Genomic DNA, 21,879 nt, shown 5'->3' with positions numbered 1-21,879 from the left:
AATGCACTTTGTTTCGTATCATTTATATGTATAAATGTTTTCCATCTGAAAGGACTAAATATTACATGAAACAAATGACAATAAAATGCAAAGTAATCTCTTCAGTAATCAAAATACTTTTTGAATGTAACTGTATTCTAATTACCAATGATTTAAATTGTAACTGTAGTGGAATACAGTTACTTATATTTTGTATTTTAAATACGTAATCCTGTTACATGTATTCCGTTACACCCCAACACTGAATATATATATATATATATGTTTTATAAAGTTTTTATAAATTGAGACAACAAAATGAGCAGAAGGCAATCAGTTTTGCATTACAGTCCTCAAAACCATTCACTAAATTTGAATAAATTGTGTGAATGATTTACCGAGATAGCTGCTACTGAAAATATAAAAGTTTTTGTTGTTTATTTGTTATAGAATGTATTAGTTCCAATCTATGGAAAGCCAGTCTGGATTCAGGACCACGGACAGAGAGACAAAGAGTGGGGGGATGTTAGGAGGATAACCGACGGATATTGGCAGTGAGAGAGAGAGAGAGAGAGAGAGAGAGAGAAAGGGGGAGGGGGAGAGGGAGAGGGAGAGGGAGAGAGAGGCGGCACGGGACAGGAGCACACCGGTCGGACTTGGATGTCGTGAGGATGGAGATTCGTCCGGACCGCTTTAAGGCTCAGGCAGGAAAAACCTTGGGGAAAATACACAGGTGAGGCAGCATCCCACTTTAGATACTTTAATTATTTGCAACCTCTCCGTTTTCTCGTAAATATGGAATGCGATATAGTATTGAAAAGTGATTGTTTGCGTAAAGTTGAGGTGTTGAGGGAACATCTGGATTCTGGAATTTAAAGGCGCTGAGTTTGTGATGGGACAAATTGGTAAAAGATGAGTCTGATGGTGGAAGCGCATGATATCAAGTTCACTAATTGCCAGTAGTCACAATATTGTTTCCGTTTGTGCATGAGTGCGTGTGTACTGTGTAGCCTGCTTTAAGATGTCAGGTGTAAACTCTTGTCGTGACTGAATCTCAGTCAAAGGTGTTCTTATGTAATCTGTTAAAACGTAACGCGCCCACTCTGCCCGATTGAGAAGATTGTCCAGACGGATCAGATTAGTTTGCTGCTAACCTGGTGTCACAGACATCCGACATCTCTCTCTCTCTCTCTCTCTCTCTCTCTCTCTCTCTCACTGCGCGTGAGCGAGTTCAAATAAACTTCATTATTCCACCTGAGCGTCAGGTACTCCCGCGCATCACTGCACAGCTAGCGCGTCCCGGGACACACACAAGTTCTGATTCCACGCACTAGTTGATGAAGTGGACGATGTCCTGATCTCAGATAGTAGGACGTCGTTGACCAAATTTGGGTCTTTATGCGTCAGATGACGAAACGTTCCATTTGCTCATACATGACAACAATAGTTTTATTACAAGATGTGATGTTGATAATAACAATAAGAATAGTGAAATGTTTAATAAATCGTTTGGAATAATCAAACACATACATTTGCATGATAAAGCAAAAAAGCTTATTGGAATAAAAAAGAAAACTAAATAACTGTGGTTTCAGCAACTATAATGTAAAATAATAATTATTTAAATAATATAATAAAAAGTAACATTTTATGTATATAATTTAATGCAAGCATTTTAAAACTCAATTAAGACAGGACAAGCAAGAATTGTCTCGACAGATTTAGAAATGGCAGACCAAATAAACACATTGGAAAGAACATTTGAAATACCTTGCTAAATCTTGTTAATTCGATAGCTGTCTTAGGAGCAAATTCTGACACAGGTTGTCTCAAAGGTCAAAGTACATCCCTTATCAAGTAATTGCAGCTCATGTGTTAGTATTTACAGAAACACTTGAGTGGAAATTGCACCAAAGCTTTTGTATATTCTGCAAGGTAAAGACAAATGCTGAAGGATTTATTAAATATTAGCTGTAGGCCATCATTGGCTGATCTATGCTATTGCATGAGATAAAACATTTGCTGATGTGCATTATATCTGCAAATTGTTCTGTGATGCCACTACAGTGTCATTCACAAATTAAGGTGAAATTTGTTTTTGTGTTAAAATCCAGTGCACACATTGATCTAACACTTCCATGGGATTATACTGTAGGTAGCAGCAACTAAACATGTAAATCCAGCTCGGAAATAGCCCATCAGAAACACACACACACACACATACACACCCACTCACAGCTGTGGACCCCATAAATCCCTCCACATCACATCCTCATTTCTCATGTACAGCCCTTACACCAATCAGTTACATCCTCTGTGCGTGAGGTCGGGATTAAATGATGAACAGCACACGACTACCACTTTTTACTAAATATCTTAACATAATCAATGAGAGAAATAGGGAGAAAGATTTATTGTGCAGATTGATGGTAACAACTGATACAGACTGGAAATTGTTAACTCAGGGTTAATGCCAGGTTGTTCGATGTTTCACACTGTTCACCCTAGGTTAGTAATTCACACTGTATCTCTCCGGCACATTGCAGTGCTAATCCTGCTCTGGAGCAGGGCTTTATAACCCAGCAAGTCCTTAAAGCAGTGCTAACCTTTCAAACCCTTTCAGAATTAGTGAAAAACATTGCTTGGTTAATAAAGATGTTAAATAAGGATTAAGGGTAGTGTGGAAAGCCCAAGACAGTGGAATGATAACTGAGCTAAATTCTGGGTTTAGGCAGATTTTGATTTCTGCTTGGAGACTATAGGTGTCCCTGATAATATTTTAAAGAAGTCAGCAGCTGATTAATCATTTAAAGCTCAGCAATGCATCTCCTCCTCCTCCTACTGTTTCAGCCTCACAAGCCAACTACAGCAGCCATACACCTCACACCTGCAGTCCTCCTTTCTTTTCTCTGTCATCTTCACTACATCACTCCATCTCTGCATCCCACTCTCCTCATATTGTCATTTATCAGTCCCTCCTGCATGTACATATCCATTCTTTACACTAGAATTGATAACTATTTGGCTGAACTTTATTCAATCATAGACAATGATTCCACATGTTTGAAATGAGTGCCATGTAATTTTATGAACCAAACTAACTGAATCAAGTAAATCCAACACATTTTAACATCTCAAATGAAACTCTTTTAGTGATATGCTAGCTAGTGATGGGAAATGTTAGCTTGCTAAATACACGCTGGTGGGAAAATACTACTGAGTGCAACTTCGACACTATGTTATAATTAGCACAGCAATTGTCAAATGAAATTCTTCTTAATCTCAATATAACAATATTAAAAACAAACAAGTCTCCCCCTTTATGTTTATCTTGCACAAAAGACACATAAAATAATACTTAATCTGAACATTTACACACAAAACATGCTGGGAACTAGAAATCATCTGCCCAGTTTCAGTTAATCAAACAAAAAATATTTATGGATTAAGTTAAATTGACAAGACACTTTTTAGTAGAATCAACTCGGGTAATTTAAGTTCCCTTGGTTTCATGATTTTTTTGAGTTATATGAACATGGGAGGATTGAGTAAAATTGACGAGAGTGAAAGTTCTTTTTTTGAGTGTATATACAGTATCTTTGTAACATGACATATTCTAATTTCATTCAGATTTGTGAACATTTACAAAGACTAGTGTCCCAGACAGTTCTTAAACAAGAGAATCTTTTTAGACAAATCTTCAGATGAGATCCTCTTAAATGTAACTCAGAAATGGTCAGATCATTTCTCTGGTACCCGTGACTACTTTAACAGATTTTGCGCTGACAGATTTTCTTTCTTATTTGTTGCTTCTATTTTGCATGTTAACTCGACTGCTTATCTAAAAGCATGTGAAGGTTAGGCTGCTGAGATGTGTATAAGTTTGTAAGTGTGTCAGGAGGGGGGAAGTATCTCCCCAGGTGACACAGTCCCACTGAGACCCAATCTGTTCAATAGAGGCAGGGGGAGGGTGAGAGGAGTTTGGCATAAAAAGCATGGGACAACACTGATGGTAGAACAGAAAGAAATGTACTGTGAGGTGGAGGTGAGGGGGGTCAGAGAGAAAGGGATTTGTGGATCAGTTTAATCTGTTACCTTTCAACAATATCATAAAACATTCCCATGAAACACACCAATCAAGGTCAGAAAGGCATCAAGCTGCAGACGTTCGGCAGCCAAACACCATTCTGAACATTAAAGGACAGGAGAAAAGTGAATTCAGAAGATAAAATGATGAAAAGAACATAAATATAGTGATGGTTAGGAGGGAAAAGAAAGCAGAAAGCTAACGTACATCTCACCTCTGAACTCAAATACATGTTTGGATTAGAGCAACTGTTAACTATATCAGAGTCATTATGACAGAAAATAATGTATGATTACGAGAAGATAATCTCAACTATTTAACATACAAAATCATACTGCTTTTATGCAACACATTCATCTATTATTAAAGACATTTTGACATTGCTTTTAATCATTGATGGGTAAATTGCTCAAAAATTAATCTGTTGCAAATTACTAATTACTTCTCTAAAATTATAATCAGATCACTGACTTTATGGATTACTTGATTGAAAAATATATTAAAAATAATGACTACATTTCCTCCTTGGTCATTGTTGCATGCAAGTAATGCACTTTGAACCTCACATTTCTCCCTTACAATGGCTTGTTAGGGTATGCCACACAAACACAATCAGACTTACATAAAAACATAATTCATGTTTTACATGTATTCTACAGTACAGAAATAATATTATTTTAGAAATATGTGTAACCCAAGTAATGCACATACAAGTAATTATCTTAATTGAAAGTCTGTAGCTGTAATAGAATTTAATTCTGCATTTGACAACAATTCTGTAAAAAGAATTTAAAATGTAATACATGCATGACAATACTTTGTACTAAATAGTAACTATATTACATAAAATATTTACTTTGTAATTCAATTCCTTTTCTTTGTAATTAGATTAGATACTTTTAGATTATGTATGTCATGACAGGTGTCTATAAACAAGCTCCAATACCTTACAATAGTTTGCATCAGAATCATAACAATGGTGGACCTGTGAATAATGGTTTAGCTCAACTCATAATCAGATTTTTGTACATGTTTGAAAATCTGTATTAAGTTAAGTTACAATTAAACTTTTTATTTAATAAGATTTATGGACCTCAAATGGGACAGGACATTAAAGATGAGACAGGGAGAAGAGTGGGGGATGGGATCAGGAATGTGATGGGATCCCAAGCTGGATTTGAACTCAGGTTGCCCTCACTCAAGCACCACCACACAATTCATCTGAACACATGCACTACCCACCATTTCCAAAAAGTCACAATAAGAACTGTATTATAGGCAATACAATAAGCTGACTGCATTTGACACAAGATATAAAGAATAGTAAAATACTTTATTAAATGATAAAATAAAGATGGTTTATATGTTGAGTATTCTATTCTGTTCCAAATTTAAGACTGTAACATGTTAGATTATTGACTGTAGTATTAGATAATAAGAATCACCTTCTCTGAGATTCTGAAAAGGCAACTTATTACCAATCATACACATAGCTTTTATTATAACTGGTGACATCGGCTGAGTTCAGAAAAAACTAACATATTTCTCTTACTATTTCTGATGTATATAGACATGGCAGAAACAGTACACTGTCAAGAAAAATTCTGTTAAATTTACTATATATAAAAAACCCAGCTGTGGTGCTTGTATAGTTTACAGTTCACAATTGTATCAGATGTGTATGACTTTCTTTCTTCTGCAGAATACAAATGAAGATTTTTAGAAGATTATCTAACGTCTAAAGGTTCATTCAATGCAAGTGAATGGTGGACAGAACTTTGAAGCCCCAGTAAGCATATAAAGGCAGCATAAAAGTAATCCATACAACTCTTTACATTTTTTTTTTTTTTTTTACTTTTTATTATTTTTTACAATAAATCTCCGCATTTGACCAGCCCATCCAGTAAGTGGTGATATGCATGAAGAATGCACATGGCAAAAAACTAAATAAGAAGAATGTAGAAGTGAAAGTGAAATTGGATATTTATAGTAAAAATTACTTAAATATTGATAGTTTTTTTTTACCCACACCTATCATATCTCTTATAAAGACATGGATTAAACTACTGGAGTCTTATCTATTACTTTTTTGCTGCCTTTATGTCCTTGGCCACCATTCACTTGTATTGTATGGACTTAAAGAGCTGAGATATTATTCTAAAAATCTTCATTTTTGAAGAAGAAAGGAAGTAGAAGAAAGTCATACACATCTGGGATGGCATGAGGGTGATTTTAATTTTGGGAGAACTATCCCTTTAAAATATTTAGTTTACTTATTTATTTTATTTTATTAAAGATTACTCAGTTCAGTTTGCTGGATTTTTTTTTATTTTATTTTTTTATGAAATTTAAATGCATAAATCTTAATATTATTTTTTGAGTGTGCTGGGACTACAAAAATCTTAATTGCACTTTTAAATAAACTGTTAAAGGAATATTCCAGGTTCAATACAAGTTAAGATCAATCAACAACATTTGGCATAATCTTGATTACCAAAAAAATTATTTCTTAAAAAAAAGTAAAAATCTGGGTTACAGTGAGGCACTTACAATGGAAGTGAAAGGGGGCCAATCTGTAAACATTAAAATACTCACTTTTTCAAAAGTATTGCTACAAGACAAACAATATGCGTGTTAACATTATTTTAATGTGATAAATTGCTTACTAACCTTGTCTGCATAGTTATAGCCAATTTTACATCTTCATTGCCATGACGATGTAATATAAACAAAGCCTAAAATCCTAAAATGACTGTAAAAATGACAATTCAAACTACTTTACTGCTCAAATAATACATGAGGAATGAATGTAAGTGCTTTTAAAAATTATAAACTTCACATATCTGCTTTTAAGTACTCCAAAAATTGGCCCCATTCTCATACATTGTAAGTGCCTCTCTGTAACCTCCATTTTCGCTTTTTTAAAGAAAAGTAGGGACAAGTCGAAATGTATTTTTGTGGTAACCAACATTATGCCTCAAATGCTGTCGATTGAGCTTAAAGGGTTTGTTCATCCAAAAATGAAAATTCTCTCATCATTTACTCATGTGTATGACTTACTTTCTTCAGCTGAACACAAAAATTTTGTTTAGAAGAATATCTCAGTGCAAGTGAATTTTGATCAGACTTTTGTAGCTCCAAAAATCACATAAAAGAAACATAAAACTAATCCATGCATCTCCAGTGGTTAAATCTATATCTTCAGAAGCGATATAATAGGTGTGGGTGAGAAACAGATACAAATTTAAGTCCTTTTTTTAATCTAAATCTCCACTTTTACTTTCACCTTTACGTTTGAAAGTCACGTGTGGTGCCTGTTTAGTTTCACTTTCACATCTGTATGTTAATGTGAAAGTGGAAATTTAGAGTAAAACAAGACATACATTTTTATCTGTTTCTCACCCACACCTATTATATCGCTTCTGAAGATAATAGGTGTGGGTGAGACATGTTTGTACATATGAATATGTACAAAGAGTATGCAGTGTCACAACCACTGGAGTCTTATTTTTCCTTTATGTGATTTTTGGAGCTACAAAGGTCTGGTCATCATTCACTTGCATTGTAAGGACCTACAGAGCTGAGATATTCTTCTAAAAATCTTCATTTGTGTTCAGCAGAAGAAAGAAAGTCAAATACATCTGGAATGGCATGAGAGTGAGTAAACGATAAGAGAATTTTCATTTTTGGGTGAATTATCCCTTTAACTTGTATTAAACCTAAAACATTCCTTTCACCACCATAGTAACATAGGTGGTAAAACAAAAAAGCATCATGATGACTTAAATTTATCAGGAGTGGCGCTTCAAGGAGCAATGGAAAATGAAAATGTACAAACAGTATGCAGTGTCACAAACACAAAACACCATCAGGGTAACACATGTGACACTAAAATAATGCAATAAACTGATATCAAAAATAATAAGAAACACAAATATTTCAATTAAATACTGTACATCCTAGGAACACCCAATTATAATTTTTAAAGTTAAACAATAATTTACTTAAAATGTACATCTAGTGTCCTGTTAAACATAATATACATTTTCACCATTAAATATAAGGTGAACCATATATTTTTTTAATAATTTTTTAATAACAATCAAACATATTTTTTACAATGTTTTACTGTAAAATTACATTTATTGTCTTGTTAAACAAAATATTGACTTTTTTACCATACATGGCAAGGTAGTTAACAATCAGTTAACCAATTTTGTTTTATTTTTTTATTTTTTAACTGTAGCATTTTTACATTCTTATTCTGTGAAAATAACAAAAAGAATTTATTGTGTAGTATATTCTGTGTTCGTTTGTGAGTGCGTTTTACCCTCATAGAGTGTTTGTAGTTGGCAAGATTCTCTTTCCACCTCCTACTGCTGTACACCTGCCTCGTATTAGATGATCTAAACACACACACTCTTACACACAAGCACACACACACACACACACACACACACACACAGGTCAGCTGGTTCATCATGAACCGCAGAATGTGATCTAGATGAGCTTACTGTTGTTTCATCGCAGTACTAGATGCAGAAATTCATGATCTGTAATCCTGGATATTTTTTTATGTCCAATGGACACGTGGTGTAACACATGCACAGAAAGAGAAAGCAAGAATCAGAGAAAAATAAATATTGTTTAACAAGTATTAATTACTGCCAACAGTCATTCTCATAAGTAGGAAGCATATGTGCCGCTGTTGGCTGCAATCTGTCCCTAACAGGCTTTAACCTTAATTACATTTCTTCATGAGTGAATACGTGTGTATGTGTGCAAGTGTGTGTTACACCACAAACCAAAAAACATGCTCCTCCCCTCTTTCTCTTTGCATCCTACTCGCTCACCCTCTTTTTTTCTGCTCATATTTATCTCTGGAAGTCAATAATTTCTGTAATCCTAATCTGAGGGTGGGGTTACAGATTATCGGTGGATAAAAGAGCGAAGGGGGGAAGTGAAGGGGAGGGGCGTGGCGTGGACGAGTCATGGGTGCGAGAGGTTTTAGTTATAATTCAAACACATTAACTTTAGACACTTTTTGTTTTTGTGTGATATTTTGGTTTGCAGAATTAATTCTCCTCTTACATAGAAACACACACACACATGCAATCATCACTCCATCATTTTCCTTCACTTGTCTCTTCATAATTGTGTTTTGTTTGAGGCTGAAGGGATTATAAAGGGATCTGCTTTGTAGGAATTGTGAGGGAATGAGAGAGAGAGAGAGAGAGAGACAAAGTGTAGAGGGCGAGAGACAGAGATCAAGACAGATATTGTGATAGTTGTTCTTTATATTCCACTATACTTTCTAAAAATTCCATTAAACTAAGTTAAAGTTATTAACAGTAAATAGTCTCACTGTGTGTCTGTACGATAAATACATGTAGTGGTCAGCATTTGGATAGTTTATATCAGATGTCATATATGTTATATTGTGTGTGACATGCTGTTCTTTGTCTAAACCTCCTTTAAACACCTAATAATCTTTAATTATTAACATGCAGTTTTTTAGACACCCCATACCAGTTTTTTTTATTTGTGAGTTATTATTTTCTTCAAATTTACTCTAAAATGAATTAACAGTGGTGACCAGTTACATTTGAAATATATACTTTACTTTAATAATTCATTACATTTTGACATAAAATTATGATGTTTAGACAAAAAGGTTTTTGTCAACTACTCAAAAACTGATTTTAGCTACACATTAATATTATATGCTCACAAAAAGCTTGTGTGTATATAAGTATCCACTTGTGTGTTGGTATGTACAGTATGTGTGTGTTTACTGGCTGTACGCGTAGCAGGCAGGTTGCATACTCAGATGGTCTCTCTTTAGGTCTCTGCTGGAGTTCTGTGTTATGCTGTCCAGTGAGACACCTCATTCTTGTTCCATGTCCTCTCTCCCTCTGTTTCCTCCCTCCATGTCCCACCTGCTTTTAGGTGTATATGTGATGTAGTTTTTTGTTGTTGTTGTTTTTTATAACTATGAGGGTTCCCTAATTTATGTGACTTCACAATCAACCCCAAATGCCTAAAGAGACTTGAGACTTAGTTATAATTGCAAGGGTATTTTCATTAAGGGTTTTCTTAACAGCAACCGGCTGAAGGCAATCTGGACTCTGAAATATTTTGATATATAAGATTATAAGCATATAAAAAGATTAAAACTGTATGTATTTGCCTACGTTTTCACAATCTTAACGTAAATTTCTTGGGGTCAGAATTTCATTTTGGAGCTTTCTGACCTTCTTAAAGTATCATCACTAAGCATCAGAAGCAGCATAATAGATAATTATTTAAAATGTTTTGCCAATGAACGATCAAAAAAGTGTTCTATTATGCCATGCTGTTGCTGTTGTCAAAGTTGATGCTCTTCAAACTGTAATATATTCATATGATTTAACACAACGTGGCCAGCACTTTTCTATTACTTAAAAGTTACCATTTCAGGTAACTTATATTGGCCTTACACTATTTGAATCTTCCTCTAGAATCCTCGAGAAACGACAGCAGAATGGCGAGACGATCGAGTTGTCGGCGGAGGGTCGTCCTGAGCTGGTGGAGGAGAAGGAGCTTCCCATCGTCGACTGCACGTGTTTCGGGTTGCCGCGTCGTTACATCATCGCCATCCTGTCAGGACTGGGCTTCTGCATCTCCTTTGGCATCCGCTGTAACCTGGGCGTGGCCATTGTTAGCATGGTCAATGACCACACCGTTTATTATGGAAAGAAACCTGTAATAGTGGTCAGTATAAGTGTGTGAATTCAACTTAAAAAGTATCTACTTATTGATAGAGTACTTTTTGTAAGGCATATTTTACTTATGATAAAAGTGTGATTCACTGTAAAAAAATATTTTGACTTAGTTGTATCTAGGTGCTTTGAGTTGACATAACAGACATAACATTCTTCAGTTTTAATAATGTTTGTTGAGTCGCCATTACGAAGGTTGGTGTCTCAAGTGTTGACATATGTGCCTCCCCACTAAACTATTGTGTACAGTCCTGTCACTCAAGAGACAATCTTACAATGCAAAGAATGCAGGACTACCATAAAATGATGTGTTGTTGAATACTAACTACACAGTGACAGGCTATAAAATTCAGTGAACTAAAGTGTAGTTATCATAACTACATGGAATTTTAACTCCGATAACTAAACTGATTAAGTCCAGCTAGCTAATCAGAAGTTTTCACAACAAAGTTCAATCAGTCCAGACTACTTTTAATTAGTGAGATAAAATTTGTGAGATATAATGACGTGACAGAAACCCCCTTCCTTAAAGGGCGCCTCCTGAAGCCCGAAAAAGAAAAATGACAATAGTCCAGGACGGAGCCAGTGGCCAGGGAAGTGGCTCCAGGAAGAGAGCAGGGCCTGACGGTTTGGGTGGTGGTTCCAGAAAGAAAGCAGGGTCCGAAGGTCTGGGAGGAGGCCTGGGCTGTGGAACAGGGCCCGACAAGGCAGAGTGGCATGTTGGAATCTCAGGGGGCAGGGCCGCTGGAGTCGCAGAAGTTGGAGACTGGGAACAAAGCCGCAGGGGGCGGAGCTACCAGGGATGGAGGCTCAGGAGGCAGAGCAGGCAGAGCTGCAGTAGGCTCAGGGAATTGAGTCTCAGGAGGCGGATCCGGAGGAGACGGAACCACAAGAGGAGGAGTGGGAGGAGCCGCTTGAGGGGAAGCAGGTGAAGCTGCAGTAGGCTCAGGGAATTGAGTCTCAGGAGGCAGAGCTACAGGAGGAGGAGCCACAGGAGGAGGAGTAGCAGAAAGTTCAGGGGGTGGTGCTGCAGAAGGCTCAAGGGGTTCGGGAGTCAAGGTGGCCTGGAACTCATACACTAGCTCTGGGACGGACAAGGCTTCAAACGCTAGCTCTGGGATGGTAGAGGCTTCAAGGACTGGCTCGTGGACCGCGGCAGGCGTGGGCGCTGGCCGCAGCAGGGGAACGGCCTCCATGGCCGTGAACACAGACAGTGGCAGAGGGACAGCCTCTGTTGAGGGGGTCTCCCGGACCACCGGAGCTGAGAGCAGAAGGTCTGCCCTTATGATTTCTGAGAGAATGTCTTGAAGAGACAGATGATCACAGTCCAAAGGGACCAGTTTCCTCTCCCGGCCATTGAGTCCCGACCAGAACATAGTTCTGAGGGATCTCTCATACCAGTTCAATTAGGTGGCTAGACTCCAGAATTTGAGGCAGCTCAGCTTCAGAAGTGGACCCTTGGGAAAGGTGCTCAGTAAGTTCTGCTGGATCCATTTTGCTGGTCGGTTCTTCTGTCAGTGTTGTGTAGGAAAGAGGCGAGAGAGTGAGGATCCAAACGCAGAAATTGTAATCATAAACAAACAGAAGAAAATACGACTATGAAGAAATATTTTGAAGAAGGTAACACAAACATAACAGCAGTATGCTGGCTATCAAAGTACTACATACAAACATATCAACAAGGACCAACCAAGGAACCAGGAACAAGAGGGCATATATACATAAGGGCTAACAAGATGGCAAGGAACACCTGTGATACAATTAGGGCAAGAAACTGAAGATGGAGGGAAACAAAGGAACTTTCAAACTAAGGGTCCTTGTAAATTTAAAATTAAGAGTTCTTGTGGGAGAAAACATTTTGAAGTGATGTGACAGCTGCTTCCAGCCAGCGCTGTATTTCTGTTTGAAATGAACTAACTCTCGCATGATGTTCGTTTCTCTGTTGTATACAAAGCGCGTGCTTCCGACGTCTCGCGTGAACGCGCCATTGCGCTTACGTCACTGATGCGTCGACTGCTGGCAGGAAGTGATTTTTTAAAGTTGACAAAGTTTTAATTATCGATTTGTTCCTTACACCAACCTATCGATTTGCTTCAGAAGACATTAATTGATCGACTGGAGTCGTGTGGATTACTTTTATGCTGCCTAAATACTGTATGACTTTTGGACCTTCAAATAGCCAGCAGCCTGATGGCACCCATTTACTTACATTATAAGGACCTACAGAGCTTCCACATTTTTCTAAAAATCTTAATTTGGGTTCTGCTGAAGAAAGAAAGTCATGCTCATCTGAGATGGCATCAAGGTAAGTGAATAATGAGAGAATTTTCATTTTTGGGTGAATATTCCTTTAAATTCTAGTTTTTAAAATAATCAAAAAGCTTTTTATACTTTATACTTTATACTTTCACAAAAAAAGGTCAACAATTAATGAGAAAATATATTAAAAAAGAAGCAATAAATATATACATGACTGTGAATATTTAAGGTCATTAGTCAGTAAGTTATGTGTTTTGACCCAGTGTGAACTGTGAGAGGGGGTCGGCTTTGCTTAATTCTCTATAGTATTTCAGCAGGAAGTGCGGAGGCTTGGCCCAGCAAAGCCCCCACACACAGGGATAAACCGAAATAAACCGGCCAGGGAAAAAGTGCTTCAGTTTTTTTTTTGTTTTTTTTATTGGATGATATTTTTTGCAAATGTTACATAAGACAGAAAAAAGGATGATTCAAGTTATTTGATGACATTGAAGAATGATGTGTATACATTTCCTAATATGCAAGCAATGCACTTTGGTTAAAGATACTCAGCCTTTTGCATAGGATGCTATTGTGTTTAAGGAGGAGAGAAGTTTGACTCTGTCTTTTTCCTGTCAGGCTGCTCAGTTCACATGGGACCCAGAGACAGTGGGGATGATCCACGGCTCATTCTTCTGGGGGTACATCGTCACGCAAATCCCTGGTGGATTCATCTGTCAGAAATTTGCTGCCAACAGGTAGCACGATAAGTGAACTGGCATGTTTAGGCACTTTTACGAGATTTAAAGATAAATGAACTCAGGGCTGTGAGTGGGCGGAGTCAGATGTATATGATGTTGACTTCTCTGACAGCAAAATGAATATGATGTATACCAATGTATTGAATTTTTTTTTTTTACATACACAATTACATTTTTAATCTTGAATCTCTAATCTGACTTAATACTTACGATGACCAGTTAGTATGATATTTCAATTAGACCACAGTTGAGTGTGTTGAGTGTGTTGCTTGTCTGTTTGGTCTCAGGGTGTTTGGCTTTGCCATTGTGGCCACGTCAACCCTGAATATGCTGATCCCAGCAGCAGCGAGAGTTCACTACGGGTGTGTTATCATGGTTAGGATATGCCAGGGGCTCGTGGAGGTATGCCATCTGTGTGCCTGTGTGGATTTGTTTGTATCAAGGGACAGGCTATAGTCTGAAATATTTACAGTATGTATTCAACAGTATTATAAATGCATAGCACCATGTTATGACAATTTTTCCATTATGGTGACATACATTTAAATTCCTCTTATTTCTCTGCTGAAAGGGCGTGTCATATCCTGCATGCCATGGGATTTGGGCCAAATGGGCGCCACCTCTTGAAAGAAGTCGATTAGCTACAACAGCATTTTGTGGTGAGATAAACAATCAATAGAATATAGGTTTTGTGTTTACTATTTCAGTCCAGCACTCTCAAACTGATTCTGTTACAACAATGAAATTGGAATATTAATTGAAATAGTTGTGAATAATACTAATAAGTGGCAGCATAATAAGAAAGTATTCAAAGACTGTATTAATGTATGTATTTTTCAGGTTCATATGCCGGTGCTGTTGTTGCAATGCCTCTGGCTGGAGTCTTAGTCCAGTACAGTGGCTGGTCCTCAGTGTTTTATGTGTATGGTAAGCTTCAAACACCATTGACTTCTATAATTTTTATACTAAGCCACTTAATCCGATCCCTCAATTTCTTCTGCTGTATGTCTCTTAAACTATGTCTCCCTTTCTTGCTAAATATCTCGGTCTCACTCATCTTCTCCTGGTCTCCTTGTCGCACAGGTAGTGTTGGGATATTCTGGTATCTCTTCTGGATTTTAGTGTCCTATGAAAGTCCAGCTGCTCACCCAACCATCTCAGCAGAGGAAAGGAAATACATTGAAGAAGCCATCGGGGAAACCGCCGGCCTGGTGAACCCCCTGCAGGTATACACAGACACACACACATGTTTGTTTTACTATATTAGTGAGGACATCTCATAGACGCAGTGGTCTTAATACAGTATGGGGGTAATGATATTTTCTATATCTTTACCCTACCCAGAGGTGGATTATGACTAGTAAGGGCCCCGGGGCCAATTTTCTTTTAGGGCCCCCGGTCCAATTTTCTTTTAAAGTTCAGCTCTATGCAATCTATTTTCATTGCTATTTACAGTCAGATTAATTCAAACACACAGCATGGATGTGGTAAAGAAACCGTTCAACTGAAACATGTTTGCTAAACAGCCACTGTTTTTAAAGAGACAGTACCATTTTAACTTTTGTTATACATAATGTAAACTCAGTGTAAATACTACAAATTATGCATACAAAATGCATATATTTAAAGGGGCCATAATAAATTATGGAATATTTTAACTTCATCAAACACTTGATGAATTTAACAAATACAGTAGGCTCCTACAGTATCTATGCAAGGGTTTGTTGAAATCCGGCAAAGAGTTCAGGCAGTTCTGGCTCGCGCTGCTATATCTTTTCAACTCATCTGAATGATGGGGTGCATTCCATTCAGAAGTGATCATCCCTACACACTATTTCCTTCAAAGACTTTACCCTCTATTGTGAGAGCTTCGAAGGGCTGAAAGGTGTGGGGCTCCAAATAGAGGTCACTTGGTAATTTTTGGCTAAATTCTGTTTGGAACTTCCCTACAGCTTGGCTACCATTATTTTTCTTCCATCTAAAAGCCCTGCATTTTTACTGTAAAACCTCTAAAAATTTCTAACTTCAGGCGTTTAAAACTAATTTAAACTTTCAGACAAGGTTTTGTCAGACCAACATTATAGTTTGTCTCAACAAACTATACATATCTAGTTTAATCATTATTTTGAACTGCACAAAGGAAAATATCCATATTTTCTTTTTCCCAACCACCTAAGCCATGTTTTATTTTTTTTATTTTTTTGTAATGTAGCAAACATGCAGTTATAGCAATGAATAGTATAAAAAATGTTTTTGCTTGACAGCACTTTAATACAAAGAATAAAGCTTAACCATATAAAGCCTAACATATGAAATAATTTATTTTATTAAAAAAATAAAATTATATTTTTAAAATCTGTTTAACCTTATTTTTCTATAAAATAATGACATTTTAAGCACATGTTGCTTGAATTCAATAAGTACTCATTTTGAAATATCAGTAACAATATAAACGTTATTGTTAATAATACTTTATTAAAATCAGCAAAGATTTCACCTAAAAACATTTGAGTGCATCAAAACATAAAGGTATCTATTTTGGAGAATTATATAACAAGATCTTCCACTTCCAGAAGAGCATGGAAACTTTCAGCAGGAGACAGTAGACATCTCATACACATTGTGATGATGATGTAGAGGCTTTAGACAGTCATGTATCAAATATGATACGCACGGCATTATAAGGTGAAAGAGTTGCTCAAAAAATGTCATTAGAAACAAAAAGGAAAGCGAAAGGGTCCTATAAGAGGGCTGGGGGCCCTCATAGTCACAGGGCCCTGTTGAGGGGGCCTTGTAAGCTCTGGGGCCCACATATTTGAGCATATACAGTATATACATTTGTTTTCAAAGTTGGTGGACCATGAGACCTTGAAGCCCAGGGCTCCCCCGGGCCCTTGATAGTCAAGGGCCCATGGGCACTGGCCCCATTGGCCCGGTCCGTAATTCACATATGACCCTACCCCTAAACCTAACACCTCACAGAAACCTATTAATATTAGCAGATTTAAAGCAAAACACACTATATTAGAGTGTACATGTTCAAAAATGTGGCCTTCGTTGGGATGGCCAACCTGTACACACGCACAGTCAATGACATACACATTTTACTTCTCTGTTCCTATTCACTCCTCCACACAGCTGCTTTACTCTCCATCTCTAACTGCTGTGTACTGCAGTGTGCTAGATATATTCGACCTCTGGTTTTACTCTGCTCTGCAGAAATTTAAGACTCCCTGGCGGCATTTCTTTACCTCCATGCCGGTGTATGCCATCATTGTGGCCAACTTCTGCAGAAGCTGGACGTTCTACCTGCTCCTCATCAGCCAGCCTGCATACTTCGAGGAGGTGTTTGGCTTTGAAATCAGCAAGGTGACCACATACAAACACACAGTCATCATTGACTTTGTGAACTAACACCCCCCGCCCCCTGCTCCAACCTAATCCACACCTGTTCTTGGAGATACCATATGAAACTTGAATACATTTGTAACATTTGTAATTAAGGTACTAGCTTTCATAACTGTTCCGGTTCTCGTTGTAGTACATGTTTATATTTCCGTCCACCCTCCCGCCCATCCATCCATCCATCCATCCATCCATTTATCCCTTATATGTCCCAGAAAAGTGAGAAGCACAGATATATTGCAGTAATGCGTAGCTCGATTAAGTGTTTATCCAGAAATATTCATTAGCCACTCTCTTAATATTTTTCTTACATTTTTCTCTCTTTTTCTCTTGCTTCAGGTGGGGATGGTGTCTGCCCTTCCCCATTTAGTGATGACCATCGTTGTGCCAATTGGAGGGCAACTTGCTGACTACCTGAGATCACACAAGTTAATGACCACAACAAATGTCCGCAAACTCATGAACTGTGGAGGTAAGATATAAAGGGATGGCTTGAGCAAAGCATTGACAGACAGACAGACTGTGAGAGATTAGAGAAACATCCACTAGTTTTGCAGGCAGCAAAATAATAGTGTTAAAGTTTTGTTGTGTAAGCATCAGAGATTAAAGGTCAATCATTATCCAGTATGCAAATAATTTGATTATGACATCAATGTCTGTTTTTTTTTTTATTCTCATTTTGAATTATGAACATTCTATCAATGTAGATGAATGGGAGGTTTTCAACTTTAATCCTAAATTTCTTAAAAGTATAGTTTGCTTTAAAAAAAAATCTAGCACACATAAGGCTGCAATTATCTGTAAAACAGTGTTTGATTGGAGTATGTACAGTAAGCAGTTTAGACTGAGTTACAGTAATTCTGGAAGTTTAATACTTAGGGGTAGGGTTTAGGACAGCCCCTAAACAGAATGTCTGAGTTAAAGCAATGTGGGTTTTGAACAACAAAGGGTACACAGTGTCAGAAACTGTGTATTTGTGTGTGATGCACATCAGAATATCTGCCTTTTTTTGCTCTGTCTGGTCCTGCAATGGCAGCTGAGGCAATTATGACTCATGCATCAATGCATGACACACTCACTCTCTTACAAGCATCCACACATACAACATACAAACACACCCTACAAAGAGACAGATGCATCACAGCATCCAGGAAATGAATGTCGCTCCACAGAGCTGGAACAGGTACACCGTGACCCACTGTAGACCCCAAATGCTCTCTTTTATCTTTTAACTTCTATCATAAAGCTACTATTATATCAAAGAACCTATAATGTGTGTGTTGTTTGTTTTAGGGTTTGGAATGGAGGCCACTCTACTCTTGGTTGTTGGTTTCTCACATACCAAAGCAGTGGCCATATCTTTCCTAGTACTGGCTGTTGGCTTCAGTGGATTTGCAATTTCAGGTGAGTAACAGACAAGAATATAATAAGAAAGTGCCATCTTACAGGTAAAAGATATAATCACCTTTTAGATACAGATATCGCCTGTCAGTCAACTCGAGAATGCCCATGTGCATTAGCTGAACCAGCCTAAAAAAAGCATGATCTGAGCTAAAGAAGCGCAATTTATGATGATACCACTGTTGTCAGAATTAACTGCTGATTTGAAATATGTTCTTTCATAATCTTGACCAACCATTTCGGAGATTTCTGTCTTTCCCATTCATGTAGATAGGAGCTGCACTTTTATGCTGCTTGTATCTTGTCTTGACTGACTTGTCTTGAAAGGGACTTTGATATGAGATAGAAGAGATTTCTAAATAAGGAATATACAGAATTGGAATTAGAAGAAACAAACAAAATGGGAAACAACTGTTAACTTCTTAGGTGTTATGTTTAAGGTTTCAATCTTGTTAGCCTGCTTCATATTGTTGGCATCATTTTGATGATTTTGGAGTAATTTAAGCTGGAGAAAAGTGTTGTTCCACCATGGTTTATAAAATGAAAATCGAATGAAATAGCTGTAAATTAGCCACACGTTTCTACAGAAGGCATTTCAATTCCAACATTAATTATTAATATAACCATATGTTGTGTGAATGATAACATTTATGGGTAATTTATACAAACACTACACTTACAGCAGTTTTATGAATTTCCTTGAATTAAATTCCATTTTAATTCTGCCTCCTTCAATCTAAACTCAGAAATATAAATGGATTTTAAAAGGCATTCTCAATTCTGAATGCTGCACAAACCTACCAATATGTTTTAAATGCTGGTTGAGGTACATTTATGACAAATACAGTATGTCTGCATTTCCAAATTTCTCTCACTTTCTTTCCCTCCCAGGGTTTAATGTGAATCATCTTGACATAGCTCCACGTTATGCCAGTATCCTGATGGGAATCTCCAATGGAGTGGGAACCTTGTCAGGAATGGTCTGTCCTCTTATAGTTGGAGCCATGACCAAACATAAGGTACATGATAATAATATCACACCTTTACTCAAACCTTCACTTGCCAAAGAATTGATTTGTGCTGTTGATTTTGTTATTTTTTCCCTTATTAACTGATTTATCTGTTGTTTGTTTCCTTTTCCTTACAGACACGTGAGGAGTGGCAATATATCTTCCTCATTGCAGCATTGGTACATTATGGGGGTGTAATCTTTTATGGTATGCAATATTAAGCTAAAGTATATGCCATTTTCATTACATTGCTAAAGTACTTTACGCATCTATGGACTGTTTGAACATACTGTAAACAAGACGTGCACAAGCCGTTGCAAATAATCTCCCTTTAGGTCACAAATAATGAATATTCTAAATTACTGTTGTCATTTCTCTTCTACAGTTACTCATACTAAATTTTATTTATTGCATTTCCCAGGCATCTTTGCATCAGGTGAGAAGCAGCCATGGGCAGATGCTGAGGACACCAGTGAGGAAAAGTGTGGCATTCTTGGAGAGGACGAACTTGCCAATGAAACAGAAGAGTTGTACAGGACTGGTGGACAGTATGGTGCAATCAACAATCCGCAAACTAGTGGTCCGAATGGGGGCGGAGCTGGCGGTGGGGCAGGATGGGTATCAGATTGGGATAAAACAGAAGAATATGTTCAACCAGTCGGAAGGAATAGTTATCTATATGGAGAGGAGGGAGAAAGAGAGCTCACATAATGGGAAATATAAATTTTAACAGGTGTAGATAATTACAAAGAGTAAATCTAAGAGTTAAAGGAATAAAATCTGGAGTAAATAAATACACAGTAAATACATGTGAGTGAGTTTCCAAACTGATCAGATTGATTGTTCTATGCCATTATAAACAGACAAACTGAAGTGTGTGTGAAGGGTTGAGTTATTTGTGTGTCAGACTGAGAATACGGTGGTGCTATGTGAATTATATGTTCAGTATTTTAGGCTTCCTGCCAAAATCACTGTAATGCACTTAAAATGACACATTGATATTAGACATGTTAATGGTTGTTGTGTAATGTATATATGAGCTTTTGTGTGTGTGGAAATGTGAGTGTATGTATGTTTTTCCTTACTGTGCTCAGTTCCTTTCGTTTTATCCAGTGCTTTAAATGGTAAATGGGTGCAAGCAAACTTTTGGAAGTGTATATGTTTATTTGGTCATACTTATGTGCACTTACACACAGTATACATACAATGTTAGTGTGTGTGTGTGTGTGAGAGAGAGAGAGTGAGTTTAAATGACCCACTTTCTCATCACTGGGTCAGTGTACAAGCGATAACAAGCACGTTTTTGTTCTCTCAAACATACACACATTTCCACAAGCTTACATGCAGTATATATACACACACACTGTCAATATATCTGTAACTGAGTCTGTTTTTATTCACATTGAAGGTTTACATATATACTGTAAGGCTAATCCCAAATAAACAAGGAAATTTTACCAAATGCAAGGTGACTTAACAAGGAATAAGTGCCGAAATTCTAAAGATTCTGCCATTCAAGAACAGAGGGAAAAGTTGATGTTGTAATCTGTGAAATATGTAGATTTTCTCTCATCATTTACATCCCTTTAGAGACTATTCAATCACAATGAGCTTAGGGAACCAATCAGAGTACAGCATTAGGAAACAGAGAGAGGATGATAGTAAATGAGTGGCTTTCTGCCCCATAATTTGATGTTATTCTGTGTTATGTGTTTGTATTTTGTTTCTGCGCTTCTTTCCTAAACGCTTCATTTGTTTTTTCTTATTTCGTTTTCCTAAATTGTAAACAAAATGTAAACAACAACAAATATGATATTTCCCATGGGAGAAAGAAACAGAAGTAATAAAATAATTTTAAAATGGTGTACAAAGTGTATATGTGAAATACCCTGTGTACAATAAAACTAATTAAATGTATAAAGTGTGTCTTGTGTCTTATTCAGTCAGTAAATTTGGAACAGACACAATATGACAGACAATGTGTATGTCTTTATAAATCTGTTACAATATAAGACAAATTTAAATTGTTCCCTGGATCACACTGATTACTTTCCCCTGTGAACACTCATCATTTTTTCTGCTTATACCTTTTTCATCTCTCCCTTTATACTCCTCTCTCATGCTCCTCTTCACCCATAGAGGGCATCTGCTATGGCAAGCCGATTTAGCTTTTAATGCATCCAGCATTACTCATTGTAATTGTATTTGTACTAGTAATATTTCAATTAAAGAGCTCTACA

The 21,879-nt window shown here is 37.0% G+C and overlaps 1 protein-coding gene across 1 annotated transcript; it reads left to right on the top strand.

Moving 5' to 3' along the window:
* Positions 1 to 576: 576 nt before the first annotated feature.
* LOC127450496 (vesicular glutamate transporter 1-like) lies at positions 577 to 21,560 on the top strand. The gene is made up of 13 exons (XM_051714669.1): positions 577 to 712; positions 10,567 to 10,819; positions 13,702 to 13,820; positions 14,111 to 14,225; positions 14,395 to 14,482; positions 14,664 to 14,750; positions 14,907 to 15,049; positions 17,043 to 17,192; positions 17,568 to 17,700; positions 18,522 to 18,632; positions 19,521 to 19,648; positions 19,777 to 19,846; positions 20,061 to 21,560. The coding sequence occupies exons 1-13, from the start codon at positions 651 to 653 to the stop codon at positions 20,348 to 20,350; spliced, it is 1,749 nt and encodes a 582-aa protein (XP_051570629.1). The 5' UTR covers positions 577 to 650; the 3' UTR covers positions 20,351 to 21,560.
* Positions 21,561 to 21,879: the final 319 nt, after the last annotated feature.

The sequence above is a fragment of the Myxocyprinus asiaticus genome, chromosome 13 (assembly GCF_019703515.2).
Source record: "Myxocyprinus asiaticus isolate MX2 ecotype Aquarium Trade chromosome 13, UBuf_Myxa_2, whole genome shotgun sequence".
Lineage (NCBI taxonomy): Eukaryota > Metazoa > Chordata > Actinopteri > Cypriniformes > Catostomidae > Myxocyprinus > Myxocyprinus asiaticus.
Note: the sequence above shows the minus strand (reverse complement) of the source record. Positions and strands in the feature narration are given on the sequence as shown.

Bases quoted from the DNA above. Each gene is read 5' to 3' on its own strand.
- LOC127450496 (XM_051714669.1), top strand. From the start codon at position 651: ATGGAGATTCGTCCGGACCGCTTTAAGGCTCAGGCAGGAAAAACCTTG. The intron at 10,820-13,701 runs GTCAGTATAAGT...TTTTCCTGTCAG, and splicing joins GAAAGAAACCTGTAATAGTG to GCTGCTCAGTTCACATGGGA. The intron at 18,633-19,520 runs GTGAGTAACAGA...TTTCCCTCCCAG, and splicing joins CAGTGGATTTGCAATTTCAG to GGTTTAATGTGAATCATCTT.